Here is a 22,522-nt window from a genome sequence, read left to right as displayed (position 1 = left end):
TTGTAAGTACACACCCACATACACACAATGGTAGTACTACCCCTCTTACCCCTCTCACCTTGATTTTCTTCAGGTCAATGGGTTTCTTGATAAGCTGGTAGTAGTTGGGAAGCTCCTTCCGTGTGGGTAGAACCATGAAGATTCCACTGACCTCACGACCGTTGGCATCCTTGTGCTCAACGATCATCTCCCATAGTTTAATCATCATCCTAGTCAGTTTAGGAGAGTTGGGGGCTTGGCCAGACCGAGCCTTCTTCTTACGCGGAGTCTATGGGGGACAAAGTGCTAGGAAACAAGCAAACAAATGCACCAGCTACGATTATCACACTTTTCCCCCGATCACTAGTAAAACAATTTAAGGGACTCTAACAAGCAAGCAAGCATGAGAAAACATACACGTATACTGTACTTGGGATCACAATAAAATTAGACGCTATCAAAACTCATAACCACTTCATGTAAACAAAACGCAGCTACATGTACATCATTATTACACAAGCATTTCCTACTTTTACCAAGCCAGATATGGACAAAATTAATTTTGAAAGACATGAAAGACATGCTAGATTGTTAATTAAAGAATGTCAACTACATTGTACATGTACATGTACACAGTGGCTATTACACACTATCTCACCTTTATACCGTCATCCTCTCCATAAATAGGATCTGTCTTTCTCTTCTTCCTTTTTTTCTTTCTTTCCTCCTTCTCATCAAGGGTTCCGTCCTCAACGGCTTTAAGCCACTCCCTCTCAGTGAGAGCCTCGGAGTAGTCCACCTCCTTCTTAAGACGTCGGGCCCCACGACCAAACATACGCTCTTCATTTTCTTCAAACGTCATCTGCTCCACCTGAGAGGGGGGAGCAAATACCATTAAGAACAGGTGATCAACACAACCTTGAAATAGGTACAAACTTTTGTTGTTTTAAAAATTGATGGATTTTGGCGTACCACATGTCAGTTATGCAGTGCTTACATGTACGTACCTATATGCAGTGCCTACCTGTATATATCTAAAACAGAAAATTTGGTGAGTATGCGAATGAGCCATTTGAACTGAAATTGATTTGGTGTCCCGGGTGTGGCTACTATACTGCATCCACCGGTCAATTTGGTGATAATTGATAAAATTTGCCAAATCGCCAAATTAAAAATGCTCAACAAATGTTCTTAAATCACAAGTGACTTAGTGTTATGTACAGAAGGTATGCATTGCTGAAGTTATGGCCCCTTGAGGTTTACATTGTAGATATTGCACTTTCTATACCATAATTATACATGTAGCGGGTAATTTCCGTGGGGTAAAAAATTCGTTCAACTCGAAAACGGTGATTTTCGTGAGTAAACATTTAGCATTGCATGTGTTCCAGTAAGCCACACCTACGTTTTCGTGGGGAAAAATTTCGTGAAGGTCAGTTTGCCCACGAAAATAATACCCCTCGAAATTACACGCTATACGGTATGTATATATCTTAGAAACTATACATAAAATTTAATGTATGCACATGGGAATGAGTGTACACTGTACCTCATCCTCATCCTTGATCAACCATCCAGGTAGCTCCTGCACTGTAATCAGTCGCCCTTTGAACCTTGGGTCCTGCCTCTCTTGTTCGTCTCGCTCCCTGTCTATCTTCTGTAAGTGAGAGAATGAATAGAGAGTTCGTGATTGCATCCAATTAATGAACTAATGGTGTGTACATGTACAGAGAATGATGTCTACAGTGCAACAACCAAAGAGAGTAGATTTTTTTTTTATTTATTTTTTTCACATTTTGTGGCATATCTTCTGAAGTAAAAGTGATATGATCTATTTGAGTGCAGGTACTGAAAGTTCAATTATTGGCGCTTCCATTGGACCACCACCTGTTACATCACATGACATCATCACTATGAAATGGCTGTCTGAAGATGTGTACCTCCGAAAATATGTTAGGAGTAGAAGTAGCTTATTTGTTTGAGTTAAGATCTGAAATTTATTGTGTATGTACCTGACTATATTGCTCATCTTTTGAGCTTCAACGGAAGTCTGGGCTGCTAGTAAGTTCTGAGAAATACTGAATTTTGTTGTTTTTTGGTGGCAAATATGTTAGGAATACAACTTTCGATTTTATGCTAGTTAAGGTCTGATTTTTGAGGAGCATGTACTACAATAGCATAGAATTCATCTGTACTAACTTACAGGAGCTAGACCAGTCTTATCTTTGCTAGAGCGGCCCTTCTTGTCAAAAATGGTGATTTTGCTCCGTTTTGCTACTTTTGCTGACGTATGCAATGATATTCATTGATTTGTGACATCACAAATCATCTTGTTGTTATTTGCTACATCCAAAGGTCATGTGATGTCTACCTGCAAATACACAGTTGGTGTTGGTCATTCTGTGTCACAGGGGCGTGGTAATTGAGCTTACTACGTAGCCAAATCGCCCCAAAAGTCATAAAAAGCAATGTTTTTGACAAGATGGGCCGCTCTAGCAAAGAAGAGGCTAGCCTAACTCCTGTAAGTTAGTACAGATGAAAAGTACACTATTGTAGTACATGCTGCTCAAAAATCAGACCTTAACTAATATAAAATCGAAAGTTGTATTCCTAACATATTTGCCACCAAAAAACAACAAAATGCAGTATTTCTCAGAACTTACTAGTAGCCCAGACTTCTGTTGAAGCTCAAAAGATGAGCAATATACTCAGATACATGCACAACAAATTTCAGATATTAACTCAAACAAATAAGCTACTTCTATTCCTAACATATTTTCGGAAGTACACATCTTCAGACAGCCATTTTATACTGATGATGTCATGTGATGTAACAGGTGGTGGTCCAATGGAAGCGCCAATAGTTGAACTTTCAGTACCTGCACTCAAATAGATCATATCACTTTTACTTTAGAAGATATGCCACAAAATGTAAAAAATGTGTACCAAAAAAAAATCTACTCTCTTTGGTTGTTGCACTGTATACTACAGTTGCTGTATATACTGGTGCTTTACATTGAGAAGAGATCTGTAGAAAAGCTGAACTATATTATTATAATAGGTGCATGTACAGGCTAGCCTATCAGTAATGTAACACACTAATTGGGAGAATGCAAAAAATATATATTTGCTTTGACGGTATATACATGTACAAATATACACACACAAAGAGACCACCAACAGACATTGCATGTATGCGTACACACTATTCTTCCCTATGCACACTGACATTAAAGAGCTCCAGTTCTTCCTCGTTCCTGGCGATCATGAGGTTAAGGGACTCGTCATCAGGTACTTCCTCTTCCTCTTCCTCCTGTACTGCCTCTGCCTCTAAGATGGTCTCCAGGAAAGCCCGACGCTCACTGCCTACAAGGACAAGGGTACAGGTGTACTGAATGTGTATGGATAGTACTGTGCGTGTTGTGGTAACACATAATTGTAGTATGCATGGTATAGGGCAGTAGATAGACAATCATACATGTACATGCACTTGCACATGCATGCATTACCAATATTGAAATAGGCTGTACCTACATGTACGTACATTGGGGTTTTTCACTATAGTGCATTAAGATTTGAATGAGCTTAGCAGAATTGCTGACACAACTACAGTGCTAACCCTCGACTTTTACATGAATACAATAAATGCAAGTACATATATCTACATGTATGAAGCATGGAAGCTATATAGCAAGTAACATGAGCAATGAAATTCAATATACTCTATAGAAGTATGCTGAAACTTATGAGAATGGATGGATATAGAGACCAGGATCACAGCAAAGTTAGTCAGCAAGCCTAGAGCCTTAAATATAGCTCCTGGTATGTTCTGGGGCTAGGGAGCAACAACCCTAATCATAATTCTGCCACTAATACTAATGAAAGCACCACGGGTGCTGATGACTCGGTGGAGGTGCCAAAGCTACATAACATATAAAACTTATAATAGCTAGCTTTTATACGATTATAATTATCATGATGAACATCTTTAATTTTGATGCATGCAAATAGTGGGTAATATCAACCATTATTGTTGTTAAAAACGATTGATCCCAAAAGTTCAAGTCTAACATTAATTGCAGCTCTCTGCTCACTCTTGCAGCTACCAATAGCTAGCGTTCTAGTGCAGAGCTATAACTACTAAGTAGAGTAGTAACACTCGGTGAACAAGTTTTGCTACGGACTCTTCTGAAAAGGCTGCAATGGCATTCCAAGTAAGCAAAACTAGGCATAACTCGAGAACGAAGCATTATTTTGCAAATCCATCCTTGAGCAGCTGTAGCGGTCTACACACACACACACACACACACACACACACACGCGTGAGCAGGCTCAGAAATTACAAACAAACCAAACCAAACGGCTACCACATACTCGTGGGCGCCTCGAGTAATAGTTATGCTAAGGACATGACTAATTCGATCGGCACTCCATTTGAGTAACTCTAATAGTCTAGCTGTCACCTGTTGACTGTTGGTTGAACATGCCAGCCTGGATGACCTTCTCATCCATGTTTAGCTTGTACCTGGCAGCTGCCAATATCTTCTCCTCCACACTGTTGACAGTACACAGACGCAGTACTCTCACCTCACGAGTCTGTCCGATACGATGAGCCCGGTCCTGAGCTTGGATGTCCTGAGGGGGTGCAGTTACCATAAATTGATGTTCAATATAAACGCATAGGGGCGTGAGGTGAAATTAATGTTCTATATAGCGGTACAACTTGCGGAGACCAACATAATAATGAAGTGGCCCGCCCACATTAATTATGCTATGGAAACGGTTGGGCTTATTCATTAACCATGCAAGCTATATCCCAGAGGGTGACCTACACATGTACATGTACTCACAGTGTGACTGGTCACAATACAGGTTTAACTGTACATGTACATGTACACATGCATGTATCATAATTTCTATACACAACCAAACGGTACTACTCGGCCATTCTAAATGTACACATGTACATTGTAAGACTACTAAGCCACCCAGTCATACAACATAGAATTACTTGATGAGGGTTCCAATCCGAGTCAAAGATGATAACAGTGTCGGCAGCCTGCAGGTTGAGACCCAGCCCACCCGCCCTCGTACTGAGGATGAACACAAAGTAGGGGGAGCCTGGAGCGTTGAATTGTTTCAGTTGCTCCTCTCTGTCGTCTGCCTTGGTGGAACCGTCTAGACGGAGGTACTTGTAACCTGAGGGAAGGGGGTGTACTTATACACGTGCATGTAACTACAAGAGTGCTGAAAGATTATTCATGTACGGTAACTCTGCTACTGTAAATATTACACCTCGGATGGGCATGCACAGCGAGGTCATTAACATGTATACTGTACACTAACAATAGTGTGTTTGTGTGTCTGTGTATATACTGTTACAGATGCTCAATGATAAATAAAGTGCAAGTACTATAGGCTTCTAGTCATGTTTTCTAGGATTGCAATTAGTGGATTTACAAAATAATTCTTCATTCTCGGGTTATGGCTAGTTTTGCTTATTTTGAAGGCTTGTGTGTAGCAACATCTGTTGACATAAACTTAGCTATTCTACTTAGTAGTTAATAGTCTCCCATAGTACTGTAGCTTCCTTGAAAAAGCTTTCAAATTGGTTTCTCCATCGAGGCATTTGCACCCGGTGCTTTCATTATGATATCGCCAATTAGACAGACTACTACAGTAACTATAATTATAGCCACGGCAGAAAAAAAAACAGTCAATATTGTGTGAGTATGAACTATAAGGATCACGTTAACGCAAATATTAAAACTGGGATAAACTCCCATGCACCGGTATTTTACTAAAGCTCTTGGTAGGTGTGGTTTCGAAATGCGAATATTACAACCCACAAACATTTTATTTTGAGGGCTCTCTAGCGAAACTTTGCACCTGCGAACACTTCCTGCTATACGGTATAGGTTATAGCCACTGTACACGGCTAATGCACTGTACACAACGTACATTCACCATTCACCAAGGGAGAGGCCATCGTGATGGTCATAGATTTACACAGTTAGTTTAATGCAACATTACTTGCAAGAGCAGCCACTCACCTCTCCAGCAGAAGAACTCTTCCATGATGGTCATGAGGGTGGTCATCTGACAGAAGATGAGTATCCGATGGCCCATGGCCTTGAACTTGATCAGCATGCGATCCAGCACCTCAAACTTCCCTGACCCACGAATTAACTCAATTCTGTAACGGGGAGATTACACGATATCAACAAACACTATAGTAAGAATAGTACTACACAGCAAGTACACAAATGTGTCAGCACTAGATATTAGTTATTGCATGGCACGAGTGCGGCCCTCAGGCATTATGTCACTGTACATGGGCCTTGCTGTATGGCAATTTGAACCTACGCAATGCAATGAAATATATGGTTGCAAATATTACGTGTGTGCTTAGTAGCGCAAGCACATAAAATACATACAGCATGCTTTGATCTTTGCAGTGGCCAGACAACAAGTGTGGTTGGTTGTACAACATTCATGTTCATGTAGCTACGTAAAACAAACCGAGTTGTGAATGGAATATACCACAAGCCTGAGGGCGAGCTGCCAAGCTTATATTGCATACAACACTCGCTATATTTGTTTTATCTCACGACGACCTTGCCAAATTATGCCTCGAGGTTACGTGACCGTATAAGAAAATAAATAACACGTACGGTACGAACTGTATGCTTTTAGTACACACTTGTTACATGTACGCGATATAAAGAGTACATACAGTGTAAGATGAGCTGTACAGTACTGCTTAGAAACATAAACAGTCTGTTCCTATTAGTTTAGAATCCTCAAACGCCCACAATTGATCTCAAAATTAACTTCCAGGTTTCTCAAAGCCTTTTTAGGAGTGCATTATGACCTTCAATTATCACACAGAGGTCACATGACTCACCCTGTGGCGAAGGAGGTGGGTAGTCCGATGTGCTCACAGTAAGACTCCTCTATTTCAGTGAAGATGAAGGGATGATTGCAGATCTTCCTCAGCTGGATGATGGTGTTCATCAGGGCCCTAGATCCACCACGACCCTGAGGGTTTATACATTATAGAACTTTTCAGTGGTGCGCTGAACAAAAATATTTGGTAAACTAACCACACTGGCAGTCTTGGACTTCTTAAAAGTCTAGCTATACTTAATGGGTTTAATTTATGATTTATATGATACAGTTTGAATACAATTAAGACACGATTGGTACACAGTCTATGTCTTGGTTATCCCATGAACAAGAGTATCTCAATTCTATGAAGTTACATGTACGTTGCGTGCAAATGTTCAGGTGCCTCTACTGAGGCATCACTATACCTGCGGCAGAGCAAGCCAAACAAAAATTCATAAGCTGCTAGTCAAGGGTTGACCTTTGCATGCTTCTGGTTTATGACACTGACGTCATGACAATCAACATTCCATTTTACATTGTGAAATGACCTTCAGACTAACGTGCTCAGACGGTCTCTCCCCTACTTCTATGACACAAATTAGCTTAAATTTCACATTCCAATATTGCACATTTGAAGCGAGTTGACATGGTTACAATTACATCATGAGAGAAGTAATGTTGATGGAATATTACCCTATGGCAACTGATAGAGCGTGGTAACTGATAGGCTAAGAGATGAAAAGTTTCCAATTAACATCAATAAGGAAACATAATTATCTGTGTTATAGCAGTCACGTTTTATGTTGAACAGTTAAGAAATCACCCGTACATACCTTCTTGTCCCTCTCTGACCCATCCGTAAGCAATATGCCCTTTTTCTGCATGTGACCGTACATCTGTCTCTGTAGAGCCGACATGTCACACTTAATGACATACTCCACTTTGTCTGGCAGCTGAGACTCCACCTCCTTCTTAAGCCGTCTCAGGAGAAACGGACGAATCACTTTGTGCAAACGACGGATGATGAGAATGGTCTCCTCTTCGTTCAGTTCCATCTGTGTGCATGTGTGTGTGGGAGGGGGGATAAATATATACTGGCATGTACATTAATTAGTGCTTTTAAAATCTGAGAGGGAAAAAGTTTATAACTTTCTCTCTCAGATTTCATGAGTAATAAACGTGCGCATACAGTGTATGTAATTGTGCAGTTACGTACACCACACGTAAGAAAACAATAGACCATAATTATAGAGCCCACACAACCACTACCTCCTAGCCATTGTGAGGTGTGATAACAGCGACAGCGGTGACCCCCAGCCTGGCTAGGATATAATTATGTATTAGAATCAAAGCAGCTGTTACGGAAATTACTTCACATAGTGAATAGGCCTTCCATTTGACAGCATAAAATATCATATAGCAAATTGCAGCACCTTTCTCTTCGCGGCCTGGAATCGAGGCTAGGGGGGCAGTAAGTTGTAACAAGATTTCACCACCGTCCCCCACAAAGGACCTGGATACCAAAGCTGGCATTGTAAGTGCATGGGACTATTTCAAAAACAGTAAACAAAGGCCAAACACCACACACACACTAAATGTAGCAGCAAATCTGATGACAGTAATACAAATGTGTCTATTCCAGCTAGTAAGTAAGTAGCCCATTCCTGCAAACTGAGACGAGATTGGCTGAGAGTGACGAATTAACCAAAACAAGTATGTAGTAATTAATGCTTTCCAGGCGCATGCTTAGTGACCATGGCATGCATGTTAAATTTGTATGGTGTCCTACGTACTAGTACGTACACTGTATACAAAAGCAGCTAAACGTAAAGGCCAATAGCAATCCAACAGGGATCTAACTTGGACTTTTCGATTGCATCCAGTTCTTCATAAACAAAGAATGAAGCTAACCCTCCTCATCTTCACTCTGGCTGTGTCCATGGCAACAGCATTTGTAGAGACCGATATTGATGACGAAACTGAAATAAACTCCTTCATTGAGTTGCTGCTACAGTCAGCCAAACAGCAAGCAGGTAATATACAATTATATCTAAAAACTACTTTTATTACACAGCAGTCAGCATACTCAAAGGTCCATTACATGTTGTTTAATCTAAGACAAACACGTACATTTCCCTGCCATTCATTTCTCTACACAGGGGACTGCAGAAATTGTTTGACTGGCTTCGACATGTTTGTCCAGACATCAGGTGCTGTTAAAGCTCTGGCGATAGGATCATATGATGTTGAAATCTCGTTCGTAGGCGGAGAAAGACAAAGGGTTCACCTGCCCGATATTCCGTTACAAAATCAAGCAAAACTTTACAGCTTCGCTCTTAAAGATTGTTTCACAATTTTTGATGTTACCAACATAACATTGATTGCAGTAAGCACTGACGGATGGAATATCCAATCAATCGTCACATACTTTGTTGATGACAAGGGCCGTTACTTCTCCGGCTCCATCGATCGCAATGTTTATAGCTGGGTAGATCATAAGGATAAGCCAGAGCACAAGAGTTTTGTTCTGAATTTGAGCAGTCACGGCTAAGCAGTCATTGGGTGAAAACAAACAAAAACTGAGGACATAATTATTAGATGTAGTTGTAATTCTCTAGAGAACAACATTTAATTAAAGTTATATACATGCATGTTTAGAGTAAAAACTGTGCACACACACACATGCAATGTTTTGACTAAAGTCTAATTGGGGGAAAAATGACCTTCTTATCCATAACTGTATAAGAACTGATGGGAAGCAATCGTTATATACTTCGTGATGACAAGGGCCGTTACTTCTCAGGCACATTCAATTGCAATGTCAATCGCTGGGTCGATAATAAGGATAGGCCAGAGCACAAGAGATTTGTCTTGGCTTTGCAAAACCACGGCTATAAGCAGATTGTGTAGTGAACATTATAAAAAGCTGAGGACATGTTAGGACAGATTTCTAGAACTACATGCAGATTAGATTTTAGGAAGTTACTTGTTATAGTAGAAACTGCAACATGTGTGATTGCATATATTGCTATGACATTAGTTAGGGATTACAGTGCTTATGGCCCCTCATTTTCTAGAACAACTCAGCTGGAACAAGGATAGGAAACTAGAGCACTGAAGTGCTAAACCCTCGGCTGTTGACATGGACATTTACTTGGATCACTTATCAAAGTCAGCAAAGAAGCCTGGAGTACTTAAAATATGGATGTCCTGGGGCAATGATCAGCAAACAGCAACAAGCACAATCATATAATTATAGCTTTCTACTTTAGTGACCCTTTTCCATTGTTCTTGGTACAGGATCACTTCAGCTGCAAATAAGTGTCTCAAATAAAGGCCGGGTATAGCTAGCCCCCGCTGCAAGTTCAGATTTTGCTCGCTTTTACTTCACAACGAAGCTTTAACACCAATAATAACAGCAAGCACTGACGTATAGAATATCTAAACAATCGTTACAACCTTCGCTGATGACAAAGGTCGCACCTACTCAGGCTCTATCGATAGGAAGGTCAATCGCTGGGTCAATCATAAGGATAAGCCAGAGTTTGATCTGAATTTGATGAATCAAGTAGTGATTGATAGTCAACAAACTGAGGACAATAGAAAACCTAATAAAACAATATACTGCTGCATTATTTGTAGATTTCAAGAAGAGCATTTGAGGTCCTCGAATGTTATACATGTGCATGTATAGTACAAACTAAACAAGCAAACATAATTGGGGCATAATAGGGTTAAAATTTTGATTTGGTCAGTTTGGTGCAAATGCAACGTTCCTCTGCTGCTGCTGAACGTCTTTTTTCTCTTTTAAATGCCTCTTTTACATCTAGAAGATTATATTGAATCTTCAGTCTTTAATTATGGGACCTTGTTGTATTGAAATGTACAATACAACAAGAGTTGTTACTACTGCTGAAAAAAGATTATTTATGACGTCAATATGGGGCATAATGGGTTCTTTCGACGAGCATAATACGCTGAATTTGGGGGGCTGCTCAAAAGCATAATAGGAAGAAAAGGAGCATAAGTTGCCAGGGCCTAACATTGCGAATGCCAGTTAACCACATACAACAAATTCCAATGACATCACAAGAAAGCAACTTAACATGTGCATGGGAATACCTTTACCCACAAGCATGCGTACGACAGGCAGGGTGCACCTCGAGTTATTCATTTCTGATAGAAAACTGGAGAACACCATACGAGCAAATGCCTTAGTTTTGTGTACATGTAATTTAGCCCGTAGGCAGTTAGGAAATCATTGTCCATATCAAATTGCACTAAGTAACAAGAATCAATGCTCATCCTACGTTGTAGTTCTAACATTGCCGGTCCACGGCAACACAAACCCATTTATTTACTTGCTAGGACCGATGAATTCTAATTTTTGCCGGAAATACTGGAAGGTGATACACATACATAGCAGGTGGCTAGGTACACGTATACAGCATGTAATTCAATGCTAATGACTACCATAGATAACAGAGGAAGCTGGAAGCTTCCTCTATTATCTACATGTAGTTATTAGTAGCCATAGCAACACTCCCACAAATGCACGCTATAACCACACTCCCACAAAGTAGGAAGCAACTACCATAGATAACAGAGGAAGCTGGAAGCTTCCTCTATTATCTACATGTAGTTATTAGTAGCCATAGCAACACTCCCACAAATGCACCTATAACCACACTCACACAAAGTAGGAAGCAAGATATGTACCCAATGCTAATTGACACACACACACACCATGTGTAGCTGCTATGGTAAGCTACACATTTAAATTTAATGCCACTTTGCAGGGCATGCAAACACTCAGTCTCTACACTTTGAATGAGTAACCCAACACCTTTGTAGGAAATATGCTATACTCACAATGTACGAAACAGACATAACTATGTGTGCATACAGTGTGACATTATACATGTAGGGGGATAAATATTTAAGCCCCCCTATCGTATTTGGGGGGGAGGGAGTAATTCATATTTTCCCAACACAGCGAATGACAAGGAGCTCTACCCTGATTGAATGTGCAATCTGTGCAAGTGTAACTGTTGCGTGCACAGTGTTTGATAAGCTATTAGTTGAATTTTAGGAAAGTATTCCTGGGGCTGAACAGATGAGTTATATGTAGTCATGAATGCATTGTGCCAGTGTTGTGCTAGAGGACATTGAGATTGAGAATTGAGAAGCTGTGTGCAAAATATTGTCAAGAAACATTAGTAGGTATTATACAAATACTGCACCCCGCCCCCCGGCCATAGACCGTTCGGCCACCTGTTTGAACTTTACTTTTTCCCCCTCTTGGTATTCTACATAATTATAAGTTGATAGCAAATTGCGAGGTTTTGCCACACTATCTATGGTTTTGCATTGCAAACAAACTTGTACATACCATGCATTGTTGTTTGCACTTAATTAACCATAATACGTATTCGAAACCCGGGTATACGGTGTTCACTACTAAAGACACCCCTGTGCCATTAGTTAATGGATGGGGAGGGGGGGTACCTTACACACAAAGTACTGTAAATACGTTTCTAAGAAAACACATAACTCGGGTGCACCACAGTATGCAGTATCACAACACCATTAGCAATGCATGGAGTAATGGTACACAGCAGTAAAACAAGTCTGCATGTATAGAGTGCTAGAAACATTTGTGATCTTGCCAATTTTAAGGCTCCCAAAAATAATTAGTAAGTCATAATTATTTCCTTGATTAAATGCCACGATTTCGATCGGGATTTGTACAGGCCTAGATGAAAAGCCGATTGTGTTATAAAAAAATATGCAACATGATAGGTGCTAGCTCATATAAATAACAGTACGCATTGATTTCTAGCAGTATGCTGCAAAACTAAAGCAATGTTGCGTGTGTGCCAAACACATAATTATACAATGCACTGTACAATATCCCAACCCTGACCAGATAGCATGCACATTTATACATGTATATAATATAGACAGAATCTATGTTGTGAAAGTTTACATGTAATATCCATATACAGTATGTGATTGCCCATGCATGGATGACTGACCACCTGTACTGACAATAAATATACCTGTAAATTTATTTCCCTGTCCAATCAGAGAAAAAGGAGTGGCTTGCGAGTCTAGGTGCAGGTATGCAGTATCATAACATAATGTCTATAGCTAATGGATGAATTACTTAAAATAACGGAGTGAGGGATGTTCCAAGAAAACACATAATTGGGATGCACATTTCATTGACTGCACATACGTGGGGTGCACGATATGCAGTACCACAACAACTATATTAGCGATGATTCTGGGAACATGCACATGTACTGTATATAAGAACTGATTATGCACAAAGGATCATTGCATTCTAACTTGTCGTATCCAGTCCTCCAATAAACGAAGAATGAAGCTGACCATTCTCATCCTCACTCTGGTCGTGTCCTGCATGGCAACAGCACATGTAGACTATGATGAAGAAACTGAACTACACTCCTTCATTGAGTCACTACTACAGTCAGCCAAACAGCAGCAAACAGGTATACATATATACCTTCTTGAACCTATAATCACCATACATGACTGACTTTTGTTGTAAGATATAATTATGATACAGTTGGATATGCATGCATGCATCTCCTTGCCATCATGCATTCATTTTTCCACCCATGCAGGAGACTCCAGTTGCAGTTGTTTGACTGGCTTCGACATATTTGCCCAGACATCTGGCGTTACATATGCTGAATCACCAGGAGGAACACATGATGTTGAAATTTTGCTCGCAAATGGAGAGAAAAAAACACTTGAGCTGACTGAATTTCCCCCCAAAAATGCTGCAAAACTATTCAGCTTTGATATTCCAGATAATACCCAATGCGTCAGCATTTTTGATATTGCCAAAATAACAGTGGTTGCAAAGAGCACTGAAGGATGGAATATTGAAACAATCGTTACAACCTTCGCTGATAATAAGGGCCGTACCTACTCAGGCTCTATCGATAGGAAGGTCAATCGCTGGGTCGACCACAATGATAAGCCAGAATACGAGAGTTTTGTCCTGAATTTGAGTAGCCACGGCTAAGCATGCCGTCTGAACATTTACAACAACTGAGAATGTATATAGTATAGAGAAGAGTGAGAACTGCAGATTTTAGCTAGGAAATTATTACGTATAATGTAGTGCTAGAAATATAATTAGTATTATGCTAGCATGAACTTTGGCGAATTTGGACTATGATCAAGTTCTTTCTGCATGTGCAAGATTGCAATGGGGATTTAACAGGGCTCCAACTAAAGTCGCCGATTATTTATGCGACATAAAAATATGTGTGATTATAGCCAGCATTAGTATCACACATAATTACGCTATAGGCATGCATACTCAATCTACTAACACAATTTTATTGATCTATAACTAGAGAAGAAAAGACTTGGTATATGCATACTATGAAGAAAATTGATTATGCCATGCAGGATCTGGGATTTAAAAAGGATTCTCTCACACATAGGGATGAGCGCATCCTCCCACTGCAGAAATCCATCACAATAAATAACCCTGTGTCTAACACATACATACATATACGTATACCATATAGCGGGTTACTTTCGAGGTACGAAATTTTCGAGGAATGACCTCGTACCTCAAAAATTGTTTTCCTTCCGGTATATATTTAAACCTCTCTACTATATATAGGGGTGTTTTTCAACCTCAATCCTCAAAAACATTATGATTAGTTTGTCCTGTGGACCTACAGTTCTCTATAGATTACCTCACTGAAGAGACTGAGAAAATATGAAATGATGTTGTGTTTGGTTTTGCTGTTCTTATAACTTTTTCATACAATGTTCAATTCAGTCTATATTTCACACAACCATCACAAATGCGCAAACATCACAAATGATACATGTCCAACAGATATAAACTCATGTCTTGTGTCTTGGGTGAGATCCAGAGGGGGCTTTCGACCCAACCCTAATTATAGCACTGCCGTGCTAAGGATAATGGCCATCTTATTGTGGCACATGCGCAATAATTAACGTAAAAGTTGGTAAAGGACCACGAGTCCAAACAGCAAACGTACATTACATGTACCGTACTCTACCAAGATTATCCCACGTCCGAAATTACGCCCATCCCCATTTTGAGTGAAACTTCCTGCATTTGTCAGTGAGCAGTTGTCAAGAAAGACAGTTTCTTGTGTAAGCTGCATGGTTAGATCCGATAATTATTGCTCCTATTTGCAAGCATAAGAGACGAGGTCATTCTTCTCTGAATCTCTGTTGGAAGACTCGACAGTGACAAGGAACAACCTTCTGATGCAGACTTTAGCTTGACTTGAATACTTTTCTTTATACCTAGCTACTTTACCATTACCATCATTGTGTTTCCAAGAGCTGGCAGGCCTCAGACGCAGACATAAAATACTTAGTTTCTTAATGAGTGGGTGTGATTTCGAGACAAAACTAGAATTAAGCCCATCCTGTAGCTGCTTTGTAGCAAGTAATTAGGGTGGGCGTAATCTCGGAAGAAAGTTCAAGCTTCTTAGCTTTTAATCTGTCACTAACAAAACTAACAACTATAGTTGTGTGAAGGCTATCATCATGCTGTAAAGCAGTGCTATGACATCCAGGTGAGTAGACTCAGAATACACAAACAGACTATACTATATACCCGTGGCCGCCCACGTGCGCCTCGGGTAATAACTAAAGTAGTCTATAGAAGTATGCTGAGCACAGCAACATTAGCAAAGAAGAAAGAAGCCAGGGTCTTAGAAATGTGGCCTATAACTACAATCATAATTTTAGCTTTCTACTCTAGTGACCTTTTTCCATTGTTTCTGGTACGGGATCACTTCAGTGACAAATATGTACCTCGAATAAAGGCCATGCATAGCTAGCCAGCCAACGTGCAAGTTTAGCTTTTACTCTTTATTCGGTAACAAAGCTTTAACATCGAAATCCGCCACTATTAAAATGAAAACACCGTGGGTGCTGATGCCTCAGTGGAAGCTATATTACTAGCTGACTGTTATTATAATACACATGTACAGTTATCAATTGAACATACACATTTGCATGCAGAGAATGGTGAGAAATAATTGACAATGATTGTTGCTAAAAGGATCTTGAAAGTTCAAAGTCCATTAATTATATGACTGCAAGCTAATAAACAGAGTGATCTTTCTCACTTTAACTATACCCGTCAAGTAGCCAGTGGGAAGGTACTATGCTAATGAACAGCATGTAGTTCCTAATTAAACTCTGTACACTTCAATTCTTCACATTTTTGAATGCGTAACCTTACACCTTAGGGAATGATTAAGAAAACGGACTGCTAAACACGAACACCTTTAATAGGGTGCACAAGATGGTTACTTTTATTAGGAGCACACAATTATAACTGTATTTGCTAAATTGATAGATGTGATAGAATTTGTTATACGAATTATAATCAGTACTCTATGCCATTCTACAATCCACACTATCCCAAAGGAGTACGTCTAAAACTTACTTTCAAGATAGGAGACAAATTATATACTGTATAGAGCAAAATTGGCATGCATGTACTACTAGCCTCGTTTCATGCAAGGCCGATTTTTCTTTCATGGAGAAAAATACGACCGGGTATCGATTGTATCTGGGCATAGTTAGAAAACAGAAACCAAAGCAGAATTGTTGACACTTCGTTTCCTGTTTTTTTCTACGAAACACTAAAAGCGCACGTATACACACAGACATTGTAAGCCGTAAAAGGTACTGTAATGTAGCTCCGTGTACATACATTTATGTTCTCAAAATCTAGCCATCGATAATGTAGCTATAAACGTACTGTTTAGAACGGCAAATTTTATTTTTACATAGCGCATGCCATCAAGAGTTCGTTACAAAGAGTACGCAACTCCACTTAAAACCATAATAGGCATTCTGTCCAACCACATGCTATTGTATAAACTGTGAAATCTTAAATGAATAACATTGGTGGTTGATGTTGTCCTTTCCTATAGCGTTGTTATTGTTAGCGATTTGTACTTGAAGTGGTTAAAATACGTAAGACCTCTAGGTAAGACAGAACAGAATCAGAGGAAGTACGACATAGGTTGACCTTTTGTTAATCGGTCGCTAATGAGTTACTCCCGTATTACATTCCTGCAGCATGATAAGATATCACGCCCACATTATTTTTGTGTTGACTTAGCAGGTATTTTATGCACCGTCAGCGTTATTTTACTGTTCTTAGTGTTTATCTCTTCTGGAGTCTCTCCAAGAGGCATCTTCCGCTAGTCTATCAATCTTAGTACCCCTCTAAAACTTAAACAAGTGCCCCCTGATGGTGAGTATCATTTGGAACTGAAGAAAATATAATCCTGATTGTCGTGAAGTAGCTAGTCTAACACAGCGATTTTCATGCTTGTGTTAGTTTAGCTACTATGATATAGCTAAAATTCTGTAACTAAGTATAGTATGCTGTGTCCCAAATGGTCACAAATAGTTGATGTTTAGCAGCAAAACTGGCTCGTGGACTTTTTACAAACAGCAAAAACAATTCTCATAAATTATTTATGTTTAGACCCCCACGTTGGAAGTAAGCCTCGATTAAAACCGCGGGGAAACACGGATGGTACTTCAAGGGTACATCGTTTCCAATCCCTCTCTCCTCTATCTATGCTGCAGGAATGCAATACGGGAGTAACTCATTAGCGACCGATTAGCAAAAGGTCAACCTATGTCGTACCTCCTCTGGAACAGAATGCCTCAGTCAAGAGTATATAAGAGTACTCCTCTACTCTTGGCACAGTTAATTGGAATTGCGTACTCTTCCTTGATGCCATGCATATTATTATCAATTACACAATTACACACATTTCTTACGGCTACATGTATAATTATAAGTATATGACTAAAGTCACCCACATCCCTTCAGTTGGTTGGGGACTACTTCATTTAATTACGCACACTTAACTAAAATAACACACTGCTCAGTACTATAGGCACGATTCTAAAACAACACATATTTGGAGTATACACGATATGCAGTACTGTAACAACCACTATAATTATAGCATGAGTATGGTACATTATAGGTAAGTAAACACACTCCTACATGAACATGCATGTGCTACATAGTTTAGGATGCCCCATACAAGAACTGGTTAAGCACAAGGGATTATTGCAATCTAACCAATCGCATCCAGACCTCCAAGAAACGAAGAATGAAGCTGACCCTCCTCATCCTCACTCTGGCCGTGTCCATGGCAGCAGCAAAAGAAGAGATGGAGGACATCGATGAAGAAATTGAAATAAACTCGTTTATTGAGTCACTGCTACAGTCAGCCAAAGTCCAGAAGCAAACAGGTAATATACTGTAGTTATACATGCATGTACCCGAAACAAGCAAAAGAGCCTGCTTCTGTTAAGATATAATACAGCTGGATACATGTGTCTGCCTGCCATCATGCATTATTCTCCACACATGCAGGCTGCCCCACTTTCAGTTGTTTGACTGGCTTTGACGTGTTTGCCCAGACATCTGGCATTAAATACGCTGAATCAGCAGGAACACATGATGTTGAAATCATGTTCACAAATGGAGAGAAAAAAACATTTAAGCTGACTGGATTGCCCCCTAAAAATGCCGCAAAACTATTCAGCTTTGACCTTCCAGAGATAACCCAATGCTTCAGCATATTTGATGTTGCCAACATAACAGTGGTTGCAAAAACCACTAAGGGATGGAATATCGAAACAATTGTTACAATCTTCGCTGATAATAAGGGCCGCACCTACTCAGGCTCTATCGATAGGAAGGTCAATCGCTGGATCGATCATAAGGATGAGCCAAAGAGCGAGAGCTTTGTTCTGAATTTGAGCAGACACGGCTAAGCAGTCATCGGGTGAAGATAGACCAAAGCTGAGAACATAATAGAGAAGAGTTAGAACTGTAGATTTTAATTAGCTAGGAAATCAGATTTTATGTATACTGTACCGATGCAAATTTTAGACTTATTGACTTATTTCCTCCGCATTTTTTCAAGCATGCCTCGAATCAGTAAAAGCCAAATAATTGTGCAATACAAAATTATTCAAAATGATATAGCCACTCGCATAAAATAGCAATATAGTTTACATCTCGCATTTCTAGAAATGGGCAATGTAGTAAACTGCGTATTATACATGTATGCAGTGTACCGATTGCAGTGAGATATGTCCCGAGCTAGAGCAAGGGAGGAACAAAGAAAATAAAATCTACTAACATGTACACAGAATAAACACAATTACATAAATTTATGACACCAGTCTATTCACGCAAAGACAGCACTTCAAAAATTACTTATGGGGCAAGTACAGTAGCCCTTATATAAAATTTCCCATTCCATACCGTTCAATTGGTAAAACTGTTTGCGTAGAAACGGAACGAAAACAGAAGTCCAGCTCATTAAAATTTAATACGGTATGGAAATACCTGTTTTAATTCTGAAATAATGTTCGCACGTGTAGCTGCATGATTCGCTCGGTAGCTAGCTGGCTAGTGTTTCAAGAAATCAAGCTGGTGAACTGTTCTACTAAACAAAGAATCCTCATCCTTCACAGACAGCTATGGAGCAAGTACAGAACCCTTAAGAAGCAAGGTCAAGGTGAGCTAGATCTAGTTAGAGTACTGACGTTCAGTTTGAACATTTATATTATTAGCACTGTACATGAATTTGTTATTCTTCATTTGACATGATGTTTTAATGATACAGGACATTGTATACGATTGTGTATAATTTATATTTATAACGAAGTGTTCAACAAAGTAATAATACAATCAGATCATATAAATGAAAGCACCACAGGTGCTGATGCCTCGCCTCGGTGGAGATGCCAAAGCTACATAACATAAAGCTACTAATAGCTTAATTTTATACACATGATGAACATTTTCTCAATTTGCTGCATGCAAACTCAAAGAGTGGGTAATGATCGACCATGATTGTTGTTAAAAACGATCGATGCCAAACTTCAAGTCTAATGGCTGCCATCAGCAGAGCCTTGCAGCTCTCTTCCTCACTCTTGCAGCTACCAATAGCTAGCGTTCTAGTGCAGAGCTAACTACTAAGAAGTGTAGCAACACTCGGTAAACAAGTTTGGCTACGTGCTCTTCTGAAAAGGCTGCAATGGCATTCCAAGTAAGCAAAACTAGGCATAACTCGAGAACGAAGCATTATTTTGCAAAATCACAATAACATCCAAGAAAACATGACTAGAAGCCTATAGAAACTCTTACTTGCGCTTCATTGATCCTTGAGCAGCTGTAGCAGTCTACACACACAAACACACTACCGTATACCTCGCTTGCGCATGCGCACTGAGGCATAAATATAATGTAGCTGTATCTAAGATTCCAGAGGTCCGGTTGACTTGCTACTGCCAACTTTCTTATCTTCTTCCAGCCTTGCATGTAAGTTCTGCAGTATTTCCAGTGCTATTTGTATGCCCCTGGATTACACTAGAGAAGTTAGTACATTTGTAGCTTGCTTAGTACGTACAGAATAAATAAAATTATTATTGCTAACTCAGCAAATTCCACCAGTTTTTTCTTCGTAGAACGGTATACGTAATTACGATGCGTTTATGAATAATACGCTACCGTTTAGTTAGCGTTTTTCTGGCTCCGTAAAAACGGAACGTTAGGTGCAATGAAACGCAACGGAAACTTTTGTACGAGGGCTACTGTACGTGTAGGTATATACTGCAGCAATTTGTTTCATAGCACACGACACAGCAAAGCATTGCCTATAATATACGCAATGATGTGCTTAGTGTGCACATACATACCTCTTGCCTGCCCGAGTTATATTGCATGTGTGTTGGAAACTCGCAAATTATGTAAAATTATAGCTGCTGAGAATATGCTCTTTATTAAAGAAAGATTGCTCAGCTATGAAGAGCTTCGGAGGAAGAATTGGATCAGATTTTAGTATATAGTACAAGGACTGTATTGATACCTATGTTAAGCCAACATTTGACATTTGACACTGCAGCCCATAAATTACTAACATTTGTGCTCCAAATGCCATATTTTTCCTGTCACATAATACATGTAGCAGGTGGGAAGGTAATCGATGTAATTGATGTAATTGAATTACATCAATGGGATGGTAATTGTCAATGTATTGCAGAATATGTAGTTTCCTTAAACTCCCAAGACAACTTAAATGCATAGCTGGGGGGGGGGGGGGGAGAGAGACTTCTATAGAAAGTAAATTACATCACCCACGCTTGGATTGGTCAGTGTGCAAATTCCAAGCTTGTGATAGATACAGGAAGTCACGTTACTCTCCACATACATCTGATGTACAGTATGCCTTCGTTCGATACTCTCTCTCTCTCTCTCTATCATAATTATACTCTTGATTAATATATAATTATCAGTCTGCCCTAAGATCCCTAAGAAGTTTTCATATCAAGGGCGCGGACTTCCAGTACACTACTATAATTTGGAGCCTCACAACTCGCAAGACTGTCATTCACCAGAAATGGCTGGCTTTGAGAGGTTTCCTTTGTGTGCAACAACCTCTTCAAGAGATTCCTAACAACCTGATACATACATATCCACGGGCTGTGGTCAGACAGCTGTATTGACCTATGGGCTTAAGTGCTGCAGTGTACATTTATCTGTAAGAAATCTGATCGCTTAACCCACAGTCGCCACAACATGTATGGCTGTTTATACCACACCACGGTGGTCATGTAGAAACCGTGAAATGCAGCATGGCTTCTCGTGTAATATTATACCACTGGAGGCCAGTAGACCACCAAACACATAATTATGTTTCTAGGAACGCTGGCTACCATTACCAATAAGCCATGAAAATACTGACATACTGGGAATATGGTACATTATGAATACCGTATATAAGAACTGATTGTGCACAGAGAATCATTTTGGACTATTCGATTGCATCCAAATTTCCAATAGACAAAGAATGAAGCTGACCCTTCTTATCTTCACTCTGGCTGTGTCCATGGCAACAGCATTTGTAGAGACTGAAGACGAAAAGGAACTAAACTCAATCATCGAGTTGCTGCTACAGGCCAAACAGCAGCAAGCAGGTACTTAAAACGGCTTTCTAGATTCTAAAGCGGTCAGCATACCCGTAGCGTGTTTCCCAATCAAAATAGTCTGAGTTCTGTTGTCATGAAAGCACCGTGGGTGCTGATGCCTCGCCTCGGTGGAGGTGTCAACGCTATATAACATAAAGCTATACTAATACACACTCTTAAGTTTATACATAGCAGAATCCAAAATCGCAAGGAAAACTCAAAGAGTGGGTAATGATCGACCATTATTGTTGTTAAAAACGATCGATGCCAAAAGTCCAAGTCTAAATTAATAGCTGCATCAGCAGAGCCTTGCAGCTCTTTTCTCACACTTGCAGCTACCAATAGCTAGCGTTCTAGTGCAGAGCTAATTACTAAGTAGAGTAGCACCACTCCGTGGACAAGTTATTCTACACACTCTTCTGAAAACGCTATATGGCATTCCAAGTAAGCAAAACTAGGCATAACTCAAGAACCAAGCATTATTTTACAAATCCACGAATTAAAATCCCAAAAAACTATAGAAACTCTTCATTGATCCTTGAGCAGCTGTAGCAGTGTACACAGACATACAGACACACACTACTCACTT

General features: G+C 39.8%; 3 protein-coding genes across 3 annotated transcripts in view; 2 read left to right on the top strand and 1 right to left on the bottom strand.

Annotated features, from left to right (window-relative positions):
• The window catches only part of LOC135334529 (transcription activator BRG1-like), a 32,881-nt gene that overhangs the window by 1,581 nt on the left and 8,778 nt on the right, over window positions 1-22,522 (bottom strand). Inside the window, exons 12-20 of the mRNA XM_064529751.1 lie at window positions 7,704-7,925; window positions 6,887-7,020; window positions 6,033-6,175; window positions 4,991-5,178; window positions 4,443-4,614; window positions 3,209-3,345; window positions 1,529-1,636; window positions 638-850; window positions 59-268 (exon numbers count right to left, since the gene is read on the bottom strand). Of these exons, the coding sequence (XP_064385821.1) occupies window positions 59-268; window positions 638-850; window positions 1,529-1,636; window positions 3,209-3,345; window positions 4,443-4,614; window positions 4,991-5,178; window positions 6,033-6,175; window positions 6,887-7,020; window positions 7,704-7,925 (1,527 nt within the window). The remainder of the gene's footprint in view (window positions 1-58; window positions 269-637; window positions 851-1,528; window positions 1,637-3,208; window positions 3,346-4,442; window positions 4,615-4,990; window positions 5,179-6,032; window positions 6,176-6,886; window positions 7,021-7,703; window positions 7,926-22,522) is intronic.
• The window catches only part of LOC135334531 (serine/threonine-protein kinase Nek8-like), an 81,998-nt gene continuing 65,334 nt past the window's right edge, over window positions 5,859-22,522 (top strand). The window contains exon 1 of the mRNA XM_064529756.1: window positions 5,859-5,864. The gene's annotated coding sequence lies outside the window, so the exon portion shown is untranslated. The remainder of the gene's footprint in view (window positions 5,865-22,522) is intronic.
• On the top strand, window positions 17,971-18,871 carry LOC135334536 (uncharacterized). Its single transcript, XM_064529761.1, has 2 exons — window positions 17,971-18,201; window positions 18,326-18,871. Exons 1-2 carry the CDS (start codon window positions 18,060-18,062, stop codon window positions 18,727-18,729), a joined length of 546 nt encoding a protein of 181 aa, XP_064385831.1. The 5' UTR covers window positions 17,971-18,059; the 3' UTR covers window positions 18,730-18,871.

The sequence above is a fragment of the Halichondria panicea genome, chromosome 4, assembly GCF_963675165.1.
Source record: "Halichondria panicea chromosome 4, odHalPani1.1, whole genome shotgun sequence".
NCBI classification, from domain to species: domain Eukaryota; kingdom Metazoa; phylum Porifera; class Demospongiae; order Suberitida; family Halichondriidae; genus Halichondria; species Halichondria panicea.
Note: the sequence above shows the minus strand (reverse complement) of the source record. Positions and strands in the feature narration are given on the sequence as shown.